This window comes from Salmo trutta, chromosome 1 (assembly GCF_901001165.1).
Source record: "Salmo trutta chromosome 1, fSalTru1.1, whole genome shotgun sequence".
NCBI lineage: Eukaryota > Metazoa > Chordata > Actinopteri > Salmoniformes > Salmonidae > Salmo > Salmo trutta.
The window spans coordinates 54,177,399-54,204,850 of NC_042957.1; the positions used below are offsets into that span (position 1 = coordinate 54,177,399).

Here is a 27,452-nt window from a genome sequence, read left to right on the forward strand (position 1 = left end):
TACTTAAAAGTTTCCTGTGTGTATCAAGGATGGTCCACCACCAAAAGGACATCCAGCCAACTTGACACAACTGTGGGAAGCATTGGAGTCAACATGGGACAGCATCCCTGTGGAACGCTTTCGACACCTTATAGTCCATGCCCCGAAGAACTGAGGCTGTTCTGAGAAAAAAAGCGGGTGCAACTCAATATTAGGAAACATGTTCCTAATATTTGTACACTCAGTGACATTATCATTTCCCCACCTAAATGAAATAGTGTACATTTTCCTCCAGGATGGAAAATACATTCTCTCTCTTCAAATAGGAGAGAAAGCCATCACATTGGCCTGTCCTTCTTTTCTGCCAGACCAAGTAATACAACCCCTCCGACCTGCAGTAGATTTCCCCCATTATGCAACTATGGGCCCAACAAACTCAGTTTCCACAACCCTGCTGTCTAATCCTTCTTCCATAACCCTGTCTTACCCGGTGCGTCACCCATCCTTCCCATTCAATCCCCTGCCCACATTGCCCCCTGATCAGCCTCCCAGCCCTGGTATCCATGTTACTTCTCCCTTGACTACAGGCCCCTCTGTCCATCCTCCCCTGGCTCAGCGTCTTCAGGCCTACCCATTCTATCAGTATTACTACCTCCACACGATGCCCCTCAGTGAGTCATACCAGTCACTCCTCTCCTCTAGTCCCCCCTCTCAACTCCCAACTACAATAACCCCCATTTTACTCAGTATTCTTCCACTACAGCTGGTCATCCAGTTCACTCTAAAGCCCCCACTCTCCGAACCCCTGAGTATACTCTCCACCCATACTACCACAACTACCATCACCCCAAAATCCCTATGCTTGAGCTACCTCAAGGGCCCAGTCCTGGTGCCAAGACGGGTACTTCCACCAATGGTCCTCAGGTTGAACCACCTGCCCTTCACACCCCTAACCCGATCTTCCCGGTGTTTCCACACTACTACCTCGACCACCCCAAAGTGCCTCCCTATAACCCACCCCAACGCCCTCAGCCTGATAGCCCTTCCTCTCACTCCTCTACTCTCCCTGTTAGCAGTTCACAAACACACCGTAGAACTCCTGTTCCTCATGTGCCTCACCCTCCACCCTATCCTCACTACTACACCCCACAAACACCCAGTGGTGAAGTCAAGATATCCCATCACCCTGATGTGATGACCCTTTTATTCATCTTCAACCTTTGAAACCTAACTCATCTCCCACCTTAACAGAGATCCCATTCTACCAATACACTCTTAATTTTCCTTACAAGCCTCCACTGATCCAGAAACATAGAATTGGTCTCCAGACCAACAATCCCTCTAGACCCATGGACGAACAACCTCCAGTTGTCCCATCTCCCCCTGCGTCGTCTCCTGATCAAAGTGGAAAGTCACACCCTCATGGTCACCTGAAATGGCCTCCACAACTACAACCCTCCAATTCACACACTGCTCAGAGCCTGTCTACTAGTTCTACCTCTGTTGCCCATGCTGCAACCCAACCTCTTCTCTTTCCAAACTTCCCCCCGTTGTACTACCCTCATCTCAAATCACCCATCAGCAACCCAGTGATCCCAGTACACATGCTGAAAAGACATCAGGGGCTCAAGCTCCCCTAGATTCTGACCATTATAGAAGAGGAAGATTTGCCCACACTCTTGTGGCGAGTCTAACCCATGCACCCTGTCCTACCACCAACCCCATTCATAACCCCTCACACCATCACATCATTCATCCACAACCTTCAACCATTCCTTCCCCTCATCGTCCCAACCCAGGGCCCCCTGGAGATCTGCCAGACACAGTGATGAAAGGTAAGTTTTCATCTTGAATATTTCTACTGTGTGTGAACTGCACCACTATTGAAAGGCTGTGGTTGTCTCATATCAGTGCATGCACTATAAAGAGCCACAAGAGGGCACCTCACCTCTACTAGGTGATCCTGGAGACAACAGTGTAATTGGTTTCACTTCAGTATCAAATATCCACTTCTTTCTTATGTAGAAGTTCATAAACCTGGTTTGTCACACCAGTACCGTTTCCTTTTCCTCCATACAGACCCTGGTTTAAAGGCCGATACACACACACCCTGTGGCTTGTCCAACTATGACTGTGACGGCTCCTTAGGTTGCTGCTCTTACCTTGTGAATGGTTAGTCTCTCGATCTCAAGCTACTGGTCTTGGTGTTGCTATGTGGCTGTTTGGTGTTTCGCCGACATCAAAACACTTCCCAGGGGAAGATCTGAGATCGGAGGAGTGGAAGTGGTCTTCCAGTGTGTCCAAGGCCATGTGCACATGCTTGGTATTTCGGGAATGTCAGTTTTCGAACTGCTTTGCTACTCATTAGTTTACACAATGCGCCGATTTGTGTCTTAGGTCCTCAGGCTGTGTGTGTGTGTCAACCCTCAGTGTACATCGGGGCCTCAATTTGTCTTTGCGGTCCCTGGTTCTCTGGTGGACCCCACGGTCACCCTTCCCCCTCTGCCTGCGGACAGCCACGTGTCCTGCACCCCGCAGAGGATGACCTCTGACCTGTACAGTGTACCCCTGGATGGCTGTGGAGTGCACAGATTCGTATGTTACTGTACTGCTACTCCACATCCTTATAAAACTGTTCCAACATATTACTTGTGTAGGATTATTTTGTATGTTATAGTTTGATGCTCCTTCTTTTGACCTGTTGCTCATGTCTGTTTGGTTAGGAGGATGGTCAGGCCATGGTCCACTTGTTGGAGTTCAACGCTCTACTTTCCACACAACATAAACACAGCACCACATCCTGAAGACTCACCTGTCCGGTAAAGCCATTTTATTACAAGAACAAATGGTTCAAATCCCTAGCAAATGTATTTCATTATTTTTCCCAGAAGTTACCATTTGAATGCTAATGCTTTCAAACCATGATGATGAACGTGCAATCCTTTAGTACATATGGGATAGTGTAACATGAGCTTGTCTTCTGTGTAGGTTGATGGTGGAGTGCAGGTCTTCTCCTGGTTCTCCAGGGAGGGTGAGGTACCAGGTGAGGAACACCACCCCTAGCCCCCGTCCCCACTCAGGGCTCATTGGCTGTCCAGCTACGAATCGCTACAGGTAGGACTGTATAAGTAATGAAACCTTCAGGAGTAGCAGCAGAGCTATGTAGGACTCTGAGGAGTGGGTTTTATCATACTGTATCTGCCAACTAACCACTTACCCTCCCCATGTTTACCTCTGTCTGTAGATGAGCACTACAGCAGCTTCTACCCAGAGAAACATCGACCACTCAGTCTACTTCAGGGGTGGCCTCTGCACCTGGAGGTGGGTCTGCTGAGCCCCCCAGACATGGACCCTGGTGCTCCTGGTGCACTACTGTCTGGCCTACCCAGACACCACGGGCCCGCTGGCTGCTCATCTATGACGGGTAGGTTGTTCCACTATAGTTCCTGTTTGTTTACATGCAACAGCACAGAGAAAGCACTGCATAGATGCATGAAATATCCATATTCTCTAGGTTTTTCCACAGCACCTGCTGCTCAGCTCCACTAAATAACTGTCCATATAGTGAACAGGCAGTTATTTTGTCTGAAGAAAACCTCAATTGTTTTGTCTCGTTTTTCAGCTGTGGTGACTCCCAGTCTCCTGCCCAACCCCGTCACACCCAGAGGCTCACAATCACCACCTTCCAGTCTTTACCCACAGGAAGTCCCTCCCACCTGGAGGACCAGGAGGTCAGTTTAAGCCAATGGGGTCATATTATAGACTGAGTTTGTTACAGTACTCTGTGGTCAGTGCATTTGAATGTGTTCTCCTGTCCTCATCCACAACAGATCTACTTCATATGCTCCACAGAGGTGTGCTCCTCAGCAGATGGGGACTGTATTGAGGGCTGCTTCAGTGGTTGAATGAACACTCCTAAAATGGTTTGGACAATTTTGAGCACAAGGTGTGAGTATAAACCATCCATTTCTTGAAGTTATTATAATGTGCTGTATTAATACTGTAGTTCTCAAATGTACTTGTTTCTTACAGTATTCAATGTGACACTCACATGTATTTGCGGTCTTAGTTACATTAACTGTTTCTCATTTGTAGGACCAAAGCTGGACAACTGAACAAATACACGTTTACTCACAATTGGTCAATGATTTGTTCTTCTCCAACACTTAATCAGTCAAGCAGTAAGCACAATGACATCAGACAAGAGGGAAAAAACACTTTATTTTAACAAAAAGCGCCACATTTGGTGCCATGAGTGGCGCAGCATCTCAGTGCTAGAGGTGTCACTACAGACCCTGGTTCGATTCCATCACAACCGGCCGTGATTGGGAGTCCCATGGGGCGGCGCACAATTGGCCCAGTGTCGTTAGGATTTGGCTGGGGTAGGCCGTCATTGTAAATAAGAATTTGTTCTTAACTGACTTAGTTAAATAAAAAATAAACACGTTACACAGTAGTATTAGCTTGCAACAGAACATAAGCGGTTCTCACAGTGCAAAACAAGTGTTGGAAATTGAAATTCTCATGAAGACCAATAAAATAAGACTCTCTACTAGTCACTTGACCTGGTTAGGTACACCATTTGGCCCACTCCTGTCTGACACGGCCTGCGTTTACAGGGCAACACTTTGGCTAGTGTCCCAAGACACTCCATATGAAGTGTTTATTCTATCACACTCCATTACAACTGCTGCTTGACAGGGCATTCAGGGAGATATGATTCCCAAGAGCAGTAAGGTTTGAGTGACTCAAAATTACAAGGAAATGTATCCCAGTTGCATACATTACAGTTTGCGTATAAAAATCAGTTCACATGCTAGAAATTGGCATCAAAGTAATAGAATAAGTCAAGCAAATTTGAACGTTCCAGAGCCATATTTAAAGATCCCTGACTCAACTTTGTATATGATATCAACGTCCAAACATGGAATGAAGAAATCAAAGGTGTTTCATATCACCTCAGAGCGTACAAGTGGAGCTGGAGTTGGGGGATTAGTATTGTAAAGAATGATTAAGATGTTAATTAACTACATTGTTAATAAATGTACTCAATTTGGCATGGAGAACCAACTACAGATCAATTCAGTTCGCAGTTAAATCCGTGTAAAAAATTATAACCTTAAGAAATACATTTTCTAAGATCACTCATTTTAAGATGCTAATTCTGTCAGCAGTACATTGATATGTATTGCAACACAAACATGATTCTAAACTGATGTGATTACAGGAAAAGGTCAACATGTTGGACAGTGAATCTTTTTTTTAAGCATGAGCAGCTTCACTTCTCTGATTACAGTAGTGCTCAGTCATACGGAGCATTGAATATCTTAATAAAATGGTCCCTTTCATGTAAGCAGCATTCGTGTCAGCAAGAGCAGCTATTCACTAACATTTGATAAGTGATTAAAAAGGTTTTAAAAAAATTAAGATTAAGGACTACAGTGGGAAGAGGGGCAGAACAAACAGCTGCTACAGAGCAACAGTGTCTTGTCTGCCCTGTTCATATGTCATCTAAATGGATGGTGTGGTCTCATTCTGAGTGCTGCTAATGGCATGTCAAGATGATCTAGAGCCCTGTCCAGCTACGCAAATGAATGAAAGCCAATTAGGACATCCGTTTTTATTGGGCGCCTCTCCAGAAGTATTACGTGAAAGGATGGGGTGATGGTCACTGAATGACAACTATCTGGTTTGGTCTCCTAGTGGAGAAAACTGTGTTTGAATATGGTGGTGGTCCTGTCCCCTCAGTACACGGCCTGGTTGTGGTACAGGGGGCAGAGAGGTGACTCATCTTGATCTGTTTCATGAGGATGCTGCAGCACACCAGGGCCATGATCTAGGAGCAACAGGAGGAGGTGGGGATGCAGGGAGGAAAGGGTTAAGCAGAATGGGATCAGATAAAGAGAGCAGGGTGAGCGATCACCCCCCATCACCTTCAGGATTAGACCACATGCTGCAACAGGGTGAGATTCATGAGTGCAAATCACCACCTGAGACAAGCAAATGTACCAAGAAAGAGTGTGAATTGAAGACGAGAAACACTAATTCCAGACATTTAATGGTAGAAGTTGGATAGCTGCAGTGAGACTAGACATTGACCTTACTGAGCAGTGGAAAGAGAGGATCTGTGAGTGTGCAAGGAAAGAATCATAGATCATTGGTGTAAATAAAGATGGAGGGGTAAGGAGTTACAGTGCATCAGCCACAGGTATGACGGGGAGCGGGGTGAAAACAGGGTCCTGGTTAGGGTTAGGGTGGGAGAGGACCGTAGAGGAGGAGAGGAGGATGTAGGGGGGAGGAGAGGACTGGGAGCGCTGGATCTCTTTGCTGAGGAGGGTGCTGCACACCAGGGCAAAGATCTGAAAGGATGGAGAGAGGGAAAGGAAGGGGGAGGGGAGAGATGGTATAGGATGGGAGAAACAGACAAAGGTATGGGTTTATAACAAAGGAGAAGCAGAGGGTTGGTTTGCTTCAACTCTCCTCTGACAATCAGTTTCATCATCACATTCAGCATGGGAACAATGTAACAACACCCGTCTGTGGCTCTCTTCTAACCAGTGCATTTCTAACCCTGCAGCAACATCTACCCTGGTTAACAAATTTGTCCACTGAACTGTGTGTAGTATTGCCTACCAGCATAGCAGCAGTCCCAAGGAAGAGGCCCATCACCAGAGGCGCTTTGGACTCAAAGAGGTTGACAATCACTGTGGGGCAGGCCTGCAGGGGGACAGAGACACCAGAGGGGAACGGGTTAGGGCCTTGGGCTCAGTACAGAGCAGAGATATGGAAATCTAGGCCAGGCTCCTCGATGCCTCCATACTAGAAAAAACATAAAGTAACAAATGTAATTTGTCACAGTCAATGGATTATTTTACATGTTTTTATTATAGTCTTATACAGTCAATATGAGAAACGACTGATGCACCTGTAAAGGGCCGGTCCTGACGAGCAAAACAAAATGGTCCCAGTAAGAAAAAATCTGCCTAAAATACGTATTTTGCCAGACGTTGAAGTTATGTTCAATTTCGGTTCTGTATTTTATGGCACGTTGAAAAATACATATTTTCCAGACTTTGAAATCAGTTTTATTGTCGGTTCTGAATGAAAGTTGAAAAGATGTCGTTTATAGATGTCTATGTTTATCAAATCAAGGCCAGTCCACACCAGACGAAATGTGATTTGGTTCAGATTGGACCAAAAATCAGTGTCCGTGGACATTAATCAAGGCCGCACCAAATCTGAACCAAACATAGACGTCTATGATTGGACCAAAAACCAACATCTGTGGACGTGGAAAATAAGGCCGGTCCGGACTGCACCAAGAAAAAAATATGTCGTTCCGTGCTTACTGGGGTGTAGCCAACTGTCAGCCCACAATGGAATTTTATGAATGTCCATCCATGTGGTAGGCCCACATGGATGGACAGGCCGTTGCATTGGCTGTGACTAATCAATTTGCCGATTAAAAACTCTGAATATCAGCTATCCAACATTATCAGGAGTTATCCTGAGCCTATTTGCAATGTGTTTACACAGCAGGAAATGCAGAAGTATTGAACATTTCGCTATGATAAGCTCAACAAATTGACAGATACAAACTTGAAGCCACTGATCATGACAATTTAACCCAGAGGGTGAAACTCCTGGACAGCAGTTGGTGTGACTAGCCTGATTGTCCATTTTACTTTGACCTGTCCTGTTTTTAGGATATGTTGCTAAAGTGTAAGCACGTTTGATTGGGTGCCATTTAGGTTTGGTTCTTTGATCAGAGAAATCTGCATGTTGTAAAAGTGTCCATCTCATTACATTGTCATAGATTATCTCCATTTGCGACATGATTTACGCTAGATTTGATGGAACGTTGGTGGAGCGCCGCAGCAATGCGTCTCTCCAACAGCACCCTGGAGAGGTGCGCTGTGAATGGACAAGCGAAAAATGCCGTGCCTTTGAGAAAGTGGGCACAGGGCAGCTTCAGTGCTCACCTAAAAAGCTAATTTGCCATTGGTTGAGTGAATTTGTCATGGTTTTTAGGTAGAAAAATGTGAGGTTTTATGCATTGTTGGAGGTGCGTCTTGTTCAGCTTAGTTTAGAAAATGCCACCCTCGTCAATCTGCCGCCACAGGCGTCTGCCTAGTGAGCGGGCCAGCCCTGCACCTGTAACTTATATTTACTCGCAAATATCCATTGGATGGACAACAATGCATGAAATACATTGAAGTTCAGGTTGCACATGTTTTTTAAGTTAATAGGATTTGGCCTATAATGAACACACTCACAGGGAGTCTGAGGGTCTCCAAAAAGCTGGTATCAGGACATGTTTTTCTGACCAAGAGGTCCAAGGCACCAATGAGTCCACAGCAGTGCAACTAGAGGAGAGGGAGAGAGAGAGAGAGAGAAGGCAAGGGCCATTCAGAATGTGTACATTATTGTTACAATAGTTGTACAATTGTTATAGAGCTGTGGATTGAATTAGCTCTGATGGAGTGAAATGTGCCTAACTAAAGCTGTGATGCTATTAATAGTTTGGGAATAGGTTTGATCTTTACCACATTGTGGAACATGGACAGGGTAACAGTCAAGCTAGGGTCTTGTTTGTCCACATACTGAGCGTACACAGTCATATAGAATTCTGCCAGCTGCTGTCCCACCTGTATAGCAAAAAGAGAAGACAACAACACATGAGGTAGAGTTACTGTTGACTACTACCACTTAATGAAATAGCACAGGGTTTGGTGATCTGCGTGAAAGGGAAGCCTTGGCTTGAAGTTGTTTATCATTCATAATTCTCACTCCCTCTTTCCCTTTCCTCTCTCACCTTATCGCTTCTCACGTAGGCGAGCACACCAGCTCCAATCTCTACTCCGGCCAGGATAGCCAGCAGGCAGGAAAACTAGGAGGGGCAGGTAAACAAATCAGGTAAACAGCAGAACACATACAGTATGAATTACCACACATATAACCACAGTATCACTGGATATGTATAAACTGTCCTTTTAAATTGACTTATTTATTATGTGTTGACGTTAAATGTATGCACAATAAATCAACTTGAATTTGAAGTTGCAACAATGAGAATAGACCATGACCTTTCTGAGAAACTGAAGGTTACTATGTGCTTCTAAAGTAAATCACTGGCTATCTCCACAAGCTACTCAAGCATAGAATTGCTAACATTCCTCAACCGGAGTGCTGATTTTAATGTGAGAGCGATCACATACTGTATGACACGCTCAGTCATGCATCCAATAATAAACCACACAGAGAAAGCAACCGCTGCATCAAAATGGCAACAGGAAGCTCTGGGCAAGATAAATAATTCACTGTCTGATTTCTACCTTGAACCTGTAGCCAAAAACTAGTGTCAGCTCATCATAGCTGTAAATTAGGAAGTGCATTGCTTTGTCGATCTGAGATACGAAGCAATCATAATTGCATCATTTGTTTCTCTCTGACATCTAGGACTGTAGTGTGTTTCGTAGGGGAATAGCTAATAATAATAATAATAGTTTGGGTTATTTCATGCTGTGAAATTGTTTTCCAAATCTAGGAACTTTGTTAGACCCTTTGACCTCTTCCTTGAACTCACTATCCCTAAGAACTGGAAACCTGTCGCAATACCCATGGAATGGTGGTGAACCAAGAAACAGGTCACCCACTGAGTTGGCATACATTTTTGTGTATGACCATTTCCTGCAGCAAAGCTTCATACAGGAAGCAAGTATTTCCTATCTCAAGCTCTTGTTAAATGGGAGCTTAAAAGTCTCTGGCCTTCTCAGACAGAGGCAAGATTCCCAGTGCTCCTCTATGGTTGCAAAGTGCACCATGGCTCTTGAGGTAGCGGATCAGTTGAGGGATTGATGACAAGTGCTTGCTAGGCCTTTGAGAGGTCAGAGGTGCGGCAAGGAGAACCTGAGAATTCTGTGGCGGGAAAAAGCAGCAGGTTCACTCAACAATCCAAACACTCCATGTCACAGATTAGATTTCCACTGGTGCTTTGTGGGTATGGGCTTTGGGTGAAATATTGGGCTGAACAAGTTGAGATACTTTCTAGTGAGGAACTCTTATTAGGAAGTGAAACTAATGTATGTTCTTAACAGCTAAGGTTACTTACCTCTGCCCACTCATGCCTCTAAATCAGGGCTGTCAAATACTTTGTACCCCCACTTCAGTGTAGTGTAACTAATGGAAAATTGATGTTTTTCTTTTCGTTGTAGCTTACCACTCCCAATGCAGTCCTATTCTCATTGCATGCTCCATAGTCTCCGAAAACAGCCACGAGCAATATCACTGCTCCTAAAACAATCAACACTGACACACCTACAGTATGAGAGGGAGAAAGAGATGCCCATTTGTTAATGTTAGCTGTTCAGCATGAATTATTTTTCAGTAACACTTAAAAGGTATACTTTAAATGATTTTCAAGTGGTTTATAAGTCATTAATAAACAGAGTTGTATAGTCTGTCTATCCATGGCTTACAGCTGCAAAAAGCTTTCCAAAGCATTTGGGGATGAAATTTGTAGTGAGCAGAGTTGTGTGAGCTCACCGATGACAAACGGTTGTGTGTTGAGGTCTACGTTGAAAAATCCTCTGGTCTGAGAGCTTAACCTCAGCCACAAGCCCAACCCCAACATTGCAAAACCCACCAGCTGTCAGAGGAAGAAACCACAAACTGTGCATGAAACCGGTTGTGCAACCACACCTCAAGATCAGTCTCACACAAGGTGTTACCAATATAGTATAAAAGATGTTCTAGTGTTAAAGGGATACTTCTGGATTTTGGCAACGAAGCCCGTTATCTATATAAACTCAGCAAAAAAAGAAAGTCAATTTTTCAGGACCCTGTCTTTCAAAGATAATTCGTAAAAACCCAAGTAACTTCACAGATCTTAAATGTAAAGGGTTTAAACACTGTTTCCCATGCTTGTTCAATGAACATGTACCTGTGGAATGGTCGTTAAGACACTAACAGCTTACAGACGGTAGGCAATTAAGGTCACAGTTATGAAAACGTAGGACACTAAGAGGCCTTTCTACTGACTCTGGAAAAACACCAAAAGAAAGATGCCCAGGGTCCCTGCTCATCTGTGTAAATGCGCCTTAGGCATGCTGCAAGGAGGCATGAGGACTGCAGATGTGGCCAGGGCAATAAATTGCAATGTCCGTACTGTGAGACGCCTAAGACAGCACTACAGGGAGACAGGACAGAAAGCTGATCGTCCTCGCTGTGGCAGCCCACGTGTAACAACACCTGCACAGGATCGGTACCTCCGAACATCACACCTGCGGGACAGGTACAGGATGGCAACAACAACTGCCCGAGTTACACCAGGAACGCACAATCCCTCCATCATAAACGCAATTGACAGTGAGGATGTTTCTTTTTTTGCTGAGTTTAGAAAATAGTAAAAATAAAAACCCTTGAATGAGTAGGTATGTCCAAACTTTCGACTTGTACTGTATATTGAAAGCAGTAACTCCCCTCAATGTACTGTGAACATTTCATGACTCTAGGACCAAGAAATGTATTCAAAATAGTTTCATTGTTAAATGGGGAAATATGGAAGTTTTTTTTCCCCCATTTCCTGAAAGGTTTGTTTTGGAGGTTTTCATCCGACAATGATGATTGGTAATATGATGACAGTAATGTCATCATGTAATGTGAGGTGCAGCACTGTTTAGAAAAAAAGTACTACAAATAAATATAGTCTAGTTTGGGAAAGCTAGATAAACAAGACATTAAGAATGTTGCAAGAGGCATTCCTTTCAAAGCACAGAATAAATACTAAACAGAATAGCTTCCTCAGCCAGTGGGCAGGACTTAACTAGTTCAACGAATTAAACAGCACACCTGTGTGATTCTACTCTGCTATTTAAGTTTGTTTTTGGTTTCGTTTCTTACTTTTGATTCATTACTATGGGAATTCCCCTGCTTGGATTATCAGTTAGTGGACTAACCACACCCCAATGATGCAGTAAGTCTGTGGTTTTGCATCTGTCGGCTCATATTTCACATACTATTGCCTGTTCCATGATTTAGGCCTGCTTTTCAGCAGCAAGGTAAATGTTATTTTGTTGCTTCTTTTGTATTCTTATTACATTGATTGGATATAAAAGCCGATCAGAAGGGTCACCTAAGCGGTTGTGTGGATGAACGCCAACATGTTGAAACAAAATGTCTTGTTCATTTCCATTAATGAAGGAAAACTGATGTGTGCGTACACTACATACGCACGAACACACACGCATACCGAAACACGCATACCGAAACAAATTTTATTTCTTGTGTTACTATTTTATTTGTATTGTTCTTTTAAAACTCTGCATCGTTGGGAAGGGCTCATAAGCAAGCATTCCACGGTAAAGTCTACACCAGTTATATTCAGCACATGTGACAAATCCAATTTTATTTGAAGTGGACAACTGTGAGCAATAGACATGAGCTGATACTTTGATGGGAAAGGGGTTTAATCAGACAGACAATACATGTAGCCTTTTAATAACAGCAGTGAATCTCTTACCCATACAGAGATGGTAGCAAGGGTCTGGACAAAATTGAAATATGAGATTTAGCTATTTGACTTTAAGTAAAGCTTATTTGGCTTTAAGTAAAGCATATATTATGGCAAATTCTGCCTAGGTTGATCAAAGATAAATATATAATGCCCTTTGAACTATTTACATTTTACACCAGCACCCTTCTCTTTCTCATACACACCAGATACCAATTTGTTACCACTAGGCCTACAGTTTAGTTAGATTACGGATACTTACAGCAAAAAGGATGTTGAAAAGGATGAGGATACACTTGCACAGCTGGCCACATCCGTCCAGTGCCATGATCAAAAGTTGGCTAACACGCTACACTCAGGAAGTCAGAAATACAGTCTGGTGTCCTGGGAAAAGAATGGAAGATATTGTAAACATTTAGATGTTTACAATGTGTGTGAAAAAAGTGTGGTGATAGGTAATAGACTGTGTCGAGGGTATGGGCCAATTTCACGCCATATGTATTGAATTCAAAATAAAATAAATGGTGAACATGAAAAATAAAGTTGAATATATTTGAAGATGGGTCAATTGTCAGTCAGTACGGATATTAGAACCATGTCTATCTAATACATTTAATGACAAACCATCTAACTACTTAGGTAAACATGAATTACCTGTTGCACAACATTCGGTGCAGGTGTATGGCGAACCAGTTACCAACACCTGCGCCGACCGTTGTGCAACAGGTAATTCATATGCTTACCTAAGTTGTTAGATAGTTTGTCATTAATAGACATGCTTCCAATATCTGTACATTATTGACCCGTGGTACGTTAGCTAAAACGAGGTGACGTCAGACCGTCTACCTAAGTAGGCAATAGAAAAAAAAGCCTGTCTATCATGTTGGGGCGGCAGCGTAGCCTAGTGGTTTGAGTAGTAACCGAAAGGTTGCAAGATCGAGTCCCTGAGCTGACAAGGTATAAATGTCGTTCTGCCCCTGAACAAGGCAGTTAACCCACTGTTCCTAGGCCGTTATTGAAAATAAGAATTTGTTTTTAACTGACTTGCCTAGTTAAATAATGGTAAAAAATAAAATGTTCATTGATTGGGTTAAGACGAACCGTCACTCCAAAACTAGCGGACAAATGGAGCCTCATTGTCTACGCCTTCGTGAAAGAAAAGAAACGAGTAGCGTAACCAAAAGGTAGTACATACAGGCAAGAGCGTAGAAAAAAATTATTCGACAAGATTGGTTGCTGGGAAAGTTTAACCTAAATTGATTTTTGCGTTCGTTTTCAAATATTTTTGTTAATCATTTGTCATAAGGTTTTACTCTCGCTTTAAAAATTATTTGCTTACAAGTTTTGGGGTTTTGCATTTGTCTTATTTTTGTTTACAATTCTATACATTTTGCTTTCAATAGTTATTTTTCTTTTCAACATGCAATATTTCACCTGTAAAATATAATGTTTACATTCTCAGGTTTATTTTTCATGTTCCCGATTTATTTTATTTTGAATTCAATACATAGTGCGTGAAATTGACCCCATACGTGGGTTGGTGGAAGCATTTAGTTAACTATACAGTATCATAGACAGGGTTGAATCATTGCAAGGTAAATACTTCATTAGGAACATTTTGTAACAGCTCGTGTTTGATCTTCTACCTCGAACTACAGTGAGGGAAATGTAACGCATGCCTTAACAAATAAACCTACCTGGATTATTTACGTGCAGATCAGTCTCTTCACACTGCAGAATGTAACTGCGACACCAACCCGTTCTTAAATTTCAGACGTGTGTGAAGAAAACAATTTATTGTTGGATTTCGTCTGGTTTAAATCCAACCCCTCAATCCGAATGAATCATTTGATTGGATTAGGTTGTTGAGTGACGGGTGAGGGGGTCGGGGGGGCAGTACAACTCAGAAAACGTGAAAACAGGATTTAGGAGTGGCAACGATGGTGAAATGAAACTTATCTTTGGCCAGTTCTGGGAAAACACGTTTGTTATGCGACAAGCAGGTGTGTTGTGCAGGTAATAATGAGTGAAAATCAGTAAGCAGATAAGTGTACTGTACAGTTATAGCCACATACAGTATATCATATAGGCCTTTCATGATCAAATTATCAAATCAAATGTATTTATAAAGCCATTTTTACGGCAGCAGATGTCGCAAAGTCCTTATGCAGAATAGTGATGGGCATTCTTTTCAGTGAGCCGGCTCGTTCGGCTCAGCTCACCAAAAAGAGCAGGCTCTTTTGGCTCCCAAACGGCTATTTAAAAAAATATGTTTTGTATTTTTTTTCAAGTCAAACCGTTTGCGATAGTTTGACTGACTGGTGTTAAAACAATTCTAATTAAATTATTAAATGGAATCATACTCTACCTTAACCACAATGTATTTAAAAATGCATTGGTTTGTTATGAAACTGCTATTAAATATTTGCATTTAAAGTATAACTTTTTAATGTATATAAACAAAGTGCATATAAATCTAACCATTCAAACGAATACAATCTGAACAGCATAATAGAATATTGTACCATATCAAAGAAAAATAACAATTTGCAAAACTGCAGCATCCCACAAATTTGAATAAATGTAAAAAAGGATGCTATTACACATGTGCATTTAAAGTATAACTTGTTTAATGTATATAAACAAAGTGCATATAAATGTACCAATTCAAAACGAATACAATCTGAACAAAATAATATCGCACCATATCAAAGAAAAATAAATAACAATGTGCAAAACTGCAGCATCCCACTTAAAACATTTAAACAGGTCCCTCTTTTCTCTCTCTTCTTTATTGCCAAGTTATAACCAGCAGCACACAGCAATGCTAACCATATTTTGCTTTTATGAGAGATTTGCATTCAGAAATGCAAGCTGCCTCACTTTCGAGGGGCTGATGTGGTTTCTTCTCTCAGTAATTATTTGTCCCGTTTTCGAGAAGACCCTCTCAGAGGGAACGGATGTGACCACTGTGCAGTCGACCTGTCATGACTATAGTAAGCCTTGGGTAGACAGAGACCTCTTCCACCAGCTCAGAGGATCTGCAGATCTTTCAGAACGAATGTGTGCGCTTGAGCATTTAGGCCTATATTATTTTTTTTGTTCTTTGAATTAGTTAATTCTATTCATTTAAATATTTTGATTATTCCTATCTTAATTTTTATTTATTTTTATAAATAGATTCGGCTCTTCTGATATGCGAGCCAGCTCACAACGTTCACCTACAAGAGCCGGCTCTTAGAGCCGACTCGTTCGTGAACGACCCATCACTAATACAGAAACCCAGCCTAAACCCCAAACAGCAAGCAATGCAGATGTAGAAGCACTGTGGCTAGGAAAACTCCCTAGAAAGGTAGGAACCTAGGAAGAAACCTAAAGAGGAACCAGGCTCTGAGGAGCGGCCAGTCTTCTGGCTGTGCCAGATGGAGATTATAAGAGTACATGGCCATTAAGGTCAGGTCGTTCTTCCAGATGTTCAAACGTTCATAGATGACCAGCAGGGTCAAATATTAATCACAGTGGTTGTAGAGGGTGTAACAGGCCAGCACCTCAGGAGTAAATGTCAGTTGGCTTTTCATAGCCGACCATTCAGAGGTTGAGACAGCAGGTGCAGTAGAGCGAGAGGGAGGGTTGAAAACAGCAGGTCCGGGACAAGGTAGCATGTCCAGTGAACGGTTTAGGGTTCCATAGCGGCAGGCAGAGCAGCAGCACAACCAGGTGGACTGGGGACAGCCAGGAGTCATCAGGCCAGGTTGTCCTGAGGCATGGTCCTAGGGCTCAGGTCGAGAGAGATAGGAGTATTAGAGGGAGCATACTTAAGTTCACACAGGACACCAGATAAGACAGAAGAATTTCACCAGATAGGACAGACTGATGTAGATCAGGGATGGTCAACTTTGAGGAATAATGTTTACATACTGTTTGACCCACTTTATATGTACAGTATATATTGTATTGGCTCATCCTATATAACTACTGCTTTACATACCTTTTTTATTCATAAACTGTCTATACTGTATGTACACACCATTATTTATATACATTGTAGAATAATAGTGAAGACATCATCAAAACTATGAAATAACACATACGGAATCATGTAGTAACCACAAGTGTTAAACAAATCAAAATATAATTTATATTTAGCCATGCTGGTTAAGTGTGCCTTGAATTCTAAATAAATCACAGACAGTGTCACCAGCAAAGCACCATCACACCACCACCTCCATGCTTCGCGGTGGGAACCACACATGCGGAGATCATACGTTCACCTACTCTGCGTCTCACAAAGACATGGCAGTTGGAACCAAACATCTCAAATTTGGACTCATCTGACCAAAGGACAGATTTCCACCGGTCTAACGTACATTGCTCGTGTTTCTTGGCCCAAGCAAGCTTCTTCTTATTGGTGTCCTTTAGTAGTGGTTACTTTGCAGCAATTCGACCATGAAGGCCTGATTCACGCAGCCTCTGAACAGTTGATGTTGAGTGTCTGTTACTTGATCTCTGTAAAGCATTTATTTGGGCTGCAATTTCTGAGGCTAATAACTCTAATGAACTCATCTCTGCAACAGAGATAACTCTGGTCTTCCTTTCCTGTGGCTGTTCTCATAAGAGCCAGTTTCATCATAGCGCTTGATGGTTTTTGCGACTGCACTTGAAGAAACTTTCAAAGTTCTTGAAATGTTCCATATTGACTGACCTTCATGTTTTAAAGTTTGATGGACTGTCATTTCTCTTTGTTTATTTGAGCTGTTCTTGCCATAATATGGACCTGGTCTTTTACCAAATAGCCCTATCTTCTGTATACCACCCCTACCTTGTCACAACACAACTGATTGGCTCAAACACATTAAGAAGGAAATAAATTCCACTATGTAACTTTTAACAAGGCACACCTGTTAATTGAAATGTATTCCAGGAGACTTCCTCATGAAGCTGGTTGAGAGAATGCCAAGAGTGTGCAAAGCTGTCATCAAGGCAAAGGGTGGCTACTTTGAAGAATCTTAAATATATTATGATTTGTTTAACACTTTTTTGGTTACTACATGATTCCATATGTGTTATTTCACATTATGTCTTCATTATTATTCTACAATGTAGAAAATAGAAAAAATTAAGAAAAACCTTTGAATTATTTTATTTAAAAAGTATTCTTTTTTTATTTAACCTTTATTTAACTAGGGAAGTCCGTTAAGAACAAATTCTTATTTCCGATGACTGCCTACCCCGGCCAAACCGGGACGACACTGGGCCAATTGCTCTAGTGGTAGCATGAGACGGCGTCTACAACCCACACAAGTGGCTCAGGTAGTGCAGCTCATCCAGGATGGCACATCAATGCGAGCTGTGACAAGAAGGTTTGCTGTGTCTGTCAGCGTAGTGTCCAGAGCATGGAGGCGCTACCAGGAGACAGGCCAGTACATCAGGAGACGTGGAGGAGGCCGTAGGAGGGCAACAACCCAGCAGCAGGACCGCTACCTCCGCCTTTGTGCAAGGAGGAGCAGGAGGAGCACTGCCAGAGCCCTGCAAAATGACCTCCAGCAGGCCACAAATGTGCATGTGTCTGCTCAAACGGTCAGAAACAGACTCCATGAGGGTGGTATGAGGGCCTGACGTCCACAGGTGGGGGTTGTGCTTACAGCCCATCACCGTGCAGGACGTTTGGCATTTGCCAGAGAACACCAAGATTGGCAAATTCGCCACTGGCGCCCTGTGCTCTTCACAGATGAAAGCAGGTTCACACTGAGCACATGTGACAGACGTGACAGAGTCTGGAGACGCCGTGGAGAACGTTCTGCTGCCTGCAACATCCTCCAGCATGACCGGTTTGGCGGTGGGTCAGTCATGGTGTGGGGTGGCATTTCTTTGGGGGGCCGCACAGCCCTCCATGTGCTCGCCAGAGGTAGCCTGACTGCCATTAGGTACCGAGATGAGATCCTCAGACCCCTTGTGAGACCATATGCTGGTGCGGTTGGCCCTGGGTTCCTCCTAATGCAAGACAATGCTAGACCTCATGTGGCTGGAGTGTGTCAGCAGTTCCTGCAAGAGGAAGGCATTGATGCTATGGACTGGCCCGCCCGTTCCCCAGACCTGAATCCAATTGAGCACATCTGGGACATCATGTCTCGCTCCATCCACCAACGCCACGTTGCACCACAGACTGTCCAGGAGTTGGCCACCTCATCAGGAACATGCCCAGGCGTTGTAGGGAGGTCATACAGGCACGTGGAGGCCACACACACTACTGGGCCTCATTTTGACTTGTTTTAAGGACATTACATCAAAGTTGGATCAGCCTGTAGTGTGGTTTTCCACTTTAATTTTGAGTGTGACTCCAAATCCAGACCTCCATGGGTTGATAAATTGGATTTCCATTGATTATTTTTGTGTGATTTTGTTGTCAGCACATTCAACTATGTAAAGAAAAAAGCATTTAATAAGATTATTTCATTCATTCAGATCTAGGATGTGTTATTTTAGTGTTCCCTTTATTTTTTTGAGCAGTGTATATATATTAGTGCCTTGCAAAAGTATTAATCTCCTCAAAATACTTTGGAATGTCAAAGTGGAAGGCAAATGCAACAACAAAAAAATAAGATGAAAACAAATTAATTAACTAAAATATAGTCGTTGCATAACTTTTCAGCCCCTTAATATATTCCGGACTTTGACATTGCTCGTTCTGATATTTCTTAATTAATTTATTTTTACTTTTGGATTATGTGTGTATTGTTTTGTATTGCTAGTTATTATTACTGCACTGCTGGAGCTAGAAACACAAGCATTTCACTGCACCTGTGATAGATTTGATGGTGGTGGGGGCCACAAAAAATCTGAAATCATCATCACGGGCCGCAGTGGCTCGCAGGTCTGCTAATTTCCTGCAATTCTACACTTTCTGACATAGGGTGGAGAGAAATGTTTGCAGTTTTTAATATGACATCTGAGTGAGAGTGACTAACAAAATCAATGGGGACCCTGCGGTCGGTAATTCGACCATGTTTGCTTACCAAAGAAATCTATGTTAGCTGACATGGGCTAATTGAGTGACTGACATAACGCTGATGCTTAACCAAATTTCAAAATTGGACCATGTGTATTCTGTTATTCTAACTCTCAATAATCTGTTGAGACCCCGACTGGGTTGTGACTAGATGGAGTACAGCTACAACTGGAAGTTACTTTTTGTAGCACGTTAGGAGAGCATTTTAGCTAACCATAACCCTTAACCTAATTCTACTAATCTGCTACGAAAAAGTCACTTCCGGTCGTAGCTGTATACCACCTAGATAGCCCGGTTAGCCAATTTGCGGGAGGACTGGTTGGTCAGGCCGATTGAGGTAGTATGTACATGAATGTATAGTTAAAGTGACTATGCATATAAGATAAACAGAGAGTAGCAGCAGCGTAAAAGAGGGGTTGGGGGGGGGCACAAAGTGCAAATAGTCCAGGTAACCATTTGGTTACCTGTTCAGGAGTCTTATGGCTTGGGGGTAAAAACGTTTTGTCCTAGACTTGGCACTCCGGTACCGCTTGCCATGCGGTGGTAGATAGAACAGTCTATGACTGGGGTGGCTGGGGTCTTTGACAATTTTTAGGGCCTTCCTCTGACACCGCCTGGTGTAGAGGTCCTGGATGGCAAGCAGCTTTGCCCCAGTGATGTACTGGGCCGTACGCACTACCCTCTGAAGTGCCTTGCGGTCGGAGGCCGAGCAATTGCCGTACCAGGCAGTGACGCAACCGGTCATGATGCTCTCGATGTTACAGCTGTAGAACCTTTTGAGGATCTCAGGACCCATGCCACATCTTTTTAGTTTCCTGAGGGGGAATAGGCTTTGTCGTGCCCTCTTCACGACTGTCTTGGTGTGTTTGGACCATTCTAGTTTGTTGTTGATGTGGACACCAAGGAATTTGAAGCTCTCAACCTGCTCCACTACAGCCCCGTCGATGAGAATGGGGACGTGCTCGGTGCTCCTTTTCCTGTAGTCCACAATCATCTCCTTAGTCTTGGTTACATTGAGGGATAGGTTGTTATTCTGGCACCACCTCGGCCAGGTCTCTGACCTCCTACCTATAGGCTGTCTCGTCGTTGTCGGTGATCAGGCCTACCACTGTTGTGTTGTCTGCAAACTTAATGATGGTGTTGGAGTCGTGCCTGGCCATGCAGTCGTGGGTGAACAGGGAGTACAGGAGGGGACTGAGCACGCATCCCTGGGGAGTTCCAGTGTTGAGGATCAGCGTGGCAGATGTGTTGCTACCTACCCTCACCACCTGGGGGCAGCCCGCCAGGGAGTCCAGGATCCAGTTGCAAAGGGAGGTGTTTAGTCCCAGGTTCCTTAGCTTAGTGATGAGCTTTGAGGGTACTATGGTGCTGAACGCTGAGCTGTAGTCAATGAATAGCATTCTCACATAGGTGTTCCTTTTGTCCAGGTGGGAAAGGGCAGTGTGGAGTGCAATAGAGATTGCATCATCTGTGGATCTGTTTGGGCGGTATGCAAATTGGAGTGGGTCTAGGGTTTCTGGGTAATGGTGTTGATGTGAGCCATTACCAGCCTTTCAAGGCACTTCATGGCTACGGACGTGAGTGCTACGGGTCTGTAGTCATTTAGGCAGGTTGCCTTTGTGTTCTTGGGCACAGGGACTATGGTGGTCTGCTTGAAACATGTTGGTATTACAGACTCAATCAGGGATATGTTGAAAATGTCAGTGAAGACACCTGCCAGTTGGTCAGCACATGTCCGGAGCACACGTCCTGGTAATCCGTCTGGCCCCGCAGCCTTGTGTATGTTGACCTGTTTAAATCAAATCAAATCAAAATTTATTTATATAGCCCTTCGTACATCAGCTGAAATCTCAAAGTGCTGTACAGAAACCCAGCCTAAAACCCCAAACAGCAAGCAATGCATGTGAAAGAAGCACGGTGGCTGGGAAAAACTACCTAGGAAAAACTCCTGAGAAAGGCCAAAAACCTAGGAAGAAACCTAGAGAGGAACCAGGCTATGAGGGGTGGCCAGTCCTCTTCTGGCTGTGCCGGGTGGATATTATAACAGAACATGGTCAAGATGTTAAAATGTTCGTAAATGACCAGCATGGTCAAATAATAATAATCATAGTAATTGTCGAGGGTGCAACAAGCACGTCCGGTGAACAGGTCAGGGTTCCGTAGCCGCAGGCAGAACAGTTGAAACTGGAGCAGCAGCATGGCCAGGTGGACTGGGGACAGCAAGGAGTCATCATGCCAGGTAGTCCTGAGGCATGGTCCTAGGGCTCAGGTCCTCCGAGAGAAAGAAAGAAAGAGAGAAAGAGAGAATTAGAGAGAGCATATTTACATTCACACAGGACACCGGATAAGACAAGAGAATACTCCAGATGTAACAGACTGACCCTAGCCCCCCGACACATAAACTACTGCAGCATAAATACTGGAGGCTCAGACAGGAGGGATCAGAAGACACTGTGGCCCCATCCGATGATACCCCCGGACAGGGCCAAACAGGCAGGATATAACCCCACCCACTTTGCCAAAGCACAGCCCCCACACCACTAGAGGGATATCTACAACCACCAACTTACCGTCCGAAGACAAGGCCGAGTATAGCCCACAAAGATGTCCGCCACGGCACAACCCAAGGGGGGGGTGCCAACCCAGGCAGGAAGACCACGTCAGTGGCTCAACCTACTCAAGTGACGCACCCCTCCCATGGACGGCATGGAAGAACACCAGTAAGTCAGTGACTCAGCCCCTGTAAAAGGGTTAGAGGCAGAGAATCCCAGTGGGAAGAGGGGAACCGACAAGGCAGAGACAGCAAGGGCGGTTCGTTGCTCCAGCCTTTCCGTTCACCTTCACACTCCTGGGCCAGACTATACTTAATCATAGGACCTACTGAAGAGATAAGTCTTCAGTAAAGACTTAAAGGTTGAGACTGAGTCTGCGTCTCTCACATGGGTAGGCAGACCATTCCATAAAAATGGAGCTCTATAGGAGAAAGCCCTACCTCCAGCCGTTTGCTTAGAAATTCTAGGGACAATTAGGAGGCCTGCGTCTTGTGACCGTAGCGTACGTGTAGGTATGTACGGCAGGACCAAATCAGAAAGATAGGTAGGAGCAAGCCCATGTAATGCTTTGTAGGTTAGCAGTAAAACCTTGAAATCAGCCCTTGCCTTAACAGGAAGCCAGTGTAGGGAGGCTAGCACTGGAGTAATATGATCAAATTTTTTGGTTCTAGTCAGGATTCTAGCAGCCGTATTTAGCACTAACTGAAGTTTGTTTAGTGCTTTATCCGGGTAGCCGGAAAGTAGAGCATTGCAGTAGTCGAGCCTAGAAGTAACAAAAGCATGGATTAATTTTTCTGCGTCATTTTTGGACAGAAAGTTTCTGATTTTTGCAATGTTACGTAAATGGAAAAAAGCTGTCCTTGAAACAGTCTTGATATGTTCTTCAAAAGAGAGATCAGGGTCCAGAGTAACGCCGAGGTCCTTCACAGTTTTATTTGAGACGACTGTACAACCATCCAGATTAATTGTCAGATTCAACAGAAGATCTCTTTGTTTCTTGGGACCTAGGACAAGCATCTCTGTTTTGTCCGAGTTTAAAAGTAGAAAATTTGCAGCCATCCACTTCCTTATGTCTGAAACACAGGCTTCTAGCGAGGGCAATTTTGGGGCTTCACCATGTTTCATTGAAATGTACAGCTGTGTGTCGTCCGCATAGCAGTGGAATTTAACATTATGTTTTCGAATGACATCCCCAAGAGGTAAAATATATAGTGAAAACAATAGTGGTCCTAGAACGGAACCTTGAGGAACACCGAAATTTACAATTGATTTGTCAGAGGACGAACCATTCACAGAGACAAACTGATATCTTTCCGACAGATAAGATCTAAACCAGGCCAGAACTTGTCCATGTAGACCAATTTGGGTTTCCAATCTCTCCAAAAGAATGTGGTGATCGATGGTATCAAAAGCGGCACTAAGATCTAGGAGCATGAGGACAGATGCAGAGCCTCGGTCTGACGTCATTAAAAGGTCATTTACCACCTTCACAAGTGCAGTCTCAGTGCTATGATGGGGTCTAAAACCAGACTGAAGCGTTTCGTATACATTGTTTGTCTTCAGGAAGGCAGTGAGTTGCTGCGCAACAACTTTTTCTAAAATTTTTGAGAGGAATGGAAGATTCGATATAGGCCGATAGTTTTTTATAATTTCTGGGTCAAGATTCGGCTTTTTCAAGAGAGGCTTTATTACTGCCACTTTTAGTGAGCTTGGTACACATCCGGTGGATAGAGAGCCGTTTATTATGTTCAACATAGGAGGGCCAAGCACAGGAAGCAGCTCTTTCAGTAGTTTAGTTGGAATAGGGTCCAGTATGCAGCTTGAGGGTTTGGAGGCCATGATTATTTTCATCATTATGTCAAGAGATATAGTACTAAAACACTTTAGTATCTCCCTGGCAGAGTTGTGCAGACTCTGGACAATGGAGCCCTGGAGGAATACCCAGATTTAAAGAGGAGTCCGTAATTTGCTTTCTAATGATCATGATCTTTTCCTCAAAGAAGTTCATAAATTTATTACTGCTGAAGTGAAAGCCATCCTCCATTTGCGAATGCTGCTTTTTAGTTAGCTTTGCGACAGTGTCAAAAAGAAATTTCGGATTGTTCTTATTTTCCTCAATTAAGTTGGAAAAATAGGATGATCGTGCAGCAGTGAGGGCTCTTCGATACTGCGCGGTACTGTCTTTCCAAGCTAGTCGGAAGACTTCCAGTTTAGTGTGGCGCCATTTCCGTTCCAATTTTCTGGAAGCTTGCTTCAGAGCTCGTGTATTTTCTGTATACCAGGGAGCTAGTTTCTTATGACAGATGTTTTAAATTTTTAGGGGTGCAACTGCATCTAGGGTATTGCGCAAGGTTGAATTGAGTTCCTCGGTTAGGTGGTTAACTGATTCTTGTCCTCTGACGTCCTTGGGTAGGCAGAGGGAGTCTGGAAGGGCATCAAGGAATCTTTGGGTTGTCTGAGAATTTATAGCACGACTTTTAATCTTCCTTGGTTGGGGTCTGAGCAGATTATTTGTTGCAATTGTAAACGCAATAAAATGGTGGTCCGATAATCCAGGATTATGAGGAAAAACATTAAGATCCACAACATTTATTCCATGGGACAAAACTAGGTCCAGAGTATGACTGTGGCAGTGAGTAGGTCCAGAGACATGTTGGACAAAACCCACTGAGTCGATGATGGCTCCGAAAGCCTTTTGGAGTGGGTCTGTGGACTTTTCCATGTGAATGTTAAAGTCACCAAAAATTTGAATATTATCTGCTATGACTACAAGATCCGATAGGAATTCAGGGAACTAAGTAAGGAACACTGCATATGGCCCAGGAGGCCTGTAAACAGTAGCTATAAAAAGTGATTGAGTAGGCTGCATAGATTTCATGACTAGAAGCTCAAAAGACAAAAACGTCATTGTTTTTTTTTTTGTAAATTGAAATTTGCTATCGTAAATGTTAGCAACACCTCCGCCTTTGCCGGATGCACGGGGGGTTTGGTCACTAGTGTAACCAGGGGGTGAGGCCTCATTTAACACAGTAAATTCATCAGGCTTAAGCCATGTTTCAGTCAGGCCAATCACATCAAGATTATGATCAGTGATTAGTTCATTGACTATAACTGCCTTGGAAGTGAGGGATCTAACATTAAGTAACCCAATTTTGAGATGTGAAGTATCACAATCTCTTTCAATAATGGCAGGAATGGAGGAGGTCTTTATACTAGTAAGATTACTGAAGCGAACACCGCCATTTTTAATTTTGCCCAACCAAGATCGAGGCACAGACACGGTCTCAATGGGGAAAGCTGAGCTGACTACGCTAACTGTGCTAGTGGCAGACTCCACTAAGCTGGCAGGCTGGCTAACAGCCTGTTGCCTGGCCTGCACCCTATTTCATTGTGGAGCTAGAGGAGTTAGAGCCCTGTCTATGTTCGTAGATAAGATGAGAGCACCCCTCCAGCTAGGATGGAGTCCGTCACTCCTCAGCAGGCCAGGCTTGGTCCTGTTTGTGGGTGAATCCCAGAAAGAGGGCCAGTTATCTACAAATTCTATCTTTTGGGAGGGGCAGAAAACAGTTTTCATCCAGCGATTGAGTTGTGAGACTCTGCTGTAGAGCTCATCACTCCCCCTAACTGGGAGGGGGCCAGAGACAATTAATCGATGCCGACACATCTTTCTAGCTGATTTACATGCTGAAGCTATGTTGCGCTTGGTGACCTCTGACTGTTTCATCCTAACATCGTTGGTGCCGACGTGGATAACAATATCTCTATACTCTCTACACTCGCCAGTTTTAGCTTTAGCCAGCACAGTCTTTAGATTAGCCTTAACGTCGGTAGCCCTGCCCCCTGGTAAACAGTGTATGATCGCTGGATGATTAGTTTTAAGTCTAATACTGCGGGTAATGGAGTCGCCAATGACTAGGGTTTTCAATTTGTCAGGGCTAATGGTGGGAGCCGTCGGCGTCTCAGACCCCACAACGGGAGGAGCAGAGACCAGAGAAGTCTCGGCCTCCGACTCCGACTCGCTTAATGGGGAGAACCGGTTGAAAGTTTCTGTCGGCTGAATAAGCGACACCGGTTGAGCATTCCTACAGCGTTTCCCTCCAGAAGCCATGAGAAAGATGTCCGGCTGCGGGGACCGTGCGAGGGGGTTTATACTAACGTTACTATCTGTACTTGCTGGTGGCACAGACGCTGTTTCATCCTTTCCTACACTGAAATGACCCTTGCCTAACGATTGCGTCTGAAGCTGGGCTTGCAGCACAGCTATCCTTGCCGTAAGGCGATCGTTCTCCTGTATATTATGAGTACAACGACTGCAATTAGAAGGCATCATGTTAATGTTACTTAGCTTCGGCTGTTTGAAGTCCTGACGAACCATGTCCAGATAAAACCTCCGGGGTAGGAAAGTTGAAGGAGGAAAAAAAAAAAAAAAATTAACAAAAATAAAAATAAATAAACAAATAAATAAAATACAAATAAAAATAAAAATACAATCTAATATATTACAAAAAAAAAAAAAAAAAGTGGAGTGAGGGAAAAAGTAAAAATATACGGTAATGAAAAAGTAAAAACCGTCAGGTAGCAAAGTAAAAACGGCAACAAAAACGCACAGCAGCGTAAACAAGTCTGCAAGTTGTGACCGGAAACAATTAAAGGTCTTACTCACATCGGCTACGGAGAGCTTGATCACACAGTCGTCCCGGAACAGCTGATGCTCTCATGCATGCCTCAGTGTTGCTTGCCTCGAAGCGAGCATAGACGATTTAGCTCGTCTGGTAGGCTCGTGTCACTGGGCAGCTCGCGGCTGTGCTTCCCTTTGTAGTCTGTAATAGTTTGCAAGCCCTGCCACATAAGACGAGCGTCGGAGCCGGTGTAGTATGATTCAGTCTTAGCCCTGTATTGACACTTTGCCTGTTTGATGACATTATTATGAGCCGTCCTCCCCTCAGTAGCCTCCACTGACACACTCACACAGGTATACTGTACATGAACATGAACAACTAGTATATTGCATTTGATCGTGTATCATCGGGACGCAAAAGGCTTTTGCTTCACCTTTGGTGTGTTACCTGTTATGTGGACAATCTCTTCCTTAGGAACCAGATCCAACTGGTTTGGCTCTGTTCCACGATCAATAAAGTCCATGGCCTCAAGAAATTCCATGATATTATAGGACAAAATTATGGCTGGCCTGCCCTCCTTGGGCCAAAGCAGACAATGGAATGACCCCTGGAAGTTCATAGCAGGTTCAGTGGCTGCTGAAGAGTGGGCTGTGATAGCACTGATGGACACCCATCTCAAAGCGGTTGCAATAATGTTTTCTGAAGTAGTGATGCTGAAGGAATTGTGGAGGAGCAATCTCAAAGGTGAAGTAGAAATAGAATCGAATTGGTTGTTGCTTGTTCAC

General features: G+C 43.7%; 1 protein-coding gene across 1 annotated transcript; it reads right to left on the minus strand.

The window, feature by feature from the left end:
- Window positions 1-4,181: 4,181 nt before the first annotated feature.
- On the minus strand, window positions 4,182-14,330 carry LOC115200458 (CD9 antigen). The gene is made up of 9 exons (XM_029763553.1): window positions 14,188-14,330; window positions 12,753-12,874; window positions 10,525-10,627; window positions 10,199-10,296; window positions 8,795-8,869; window positions 8,526-8,627; window positions 8,256-8,345; window positions 6,613-6,696; window positions 4,182-6,338 (listed from the first exon to the last, which is right to left on the minus strand). The coding sequence occupies exons 2-9, from the start codon at window positions 12,816-12,818 to the stop codon at window positions 6,168-6,170; spliced, it is 789 nt and encodes a 262-aa protein (XP_029619413.1). The 5' UTR covers window positions 12,819-12,874; window positions 14,188-14,330; the 3' UTR covers window positions 4,182-6,167.
- Between the last annotated feature and the right edge of the window lie 13,122 nt (window positions 14,331-27,452).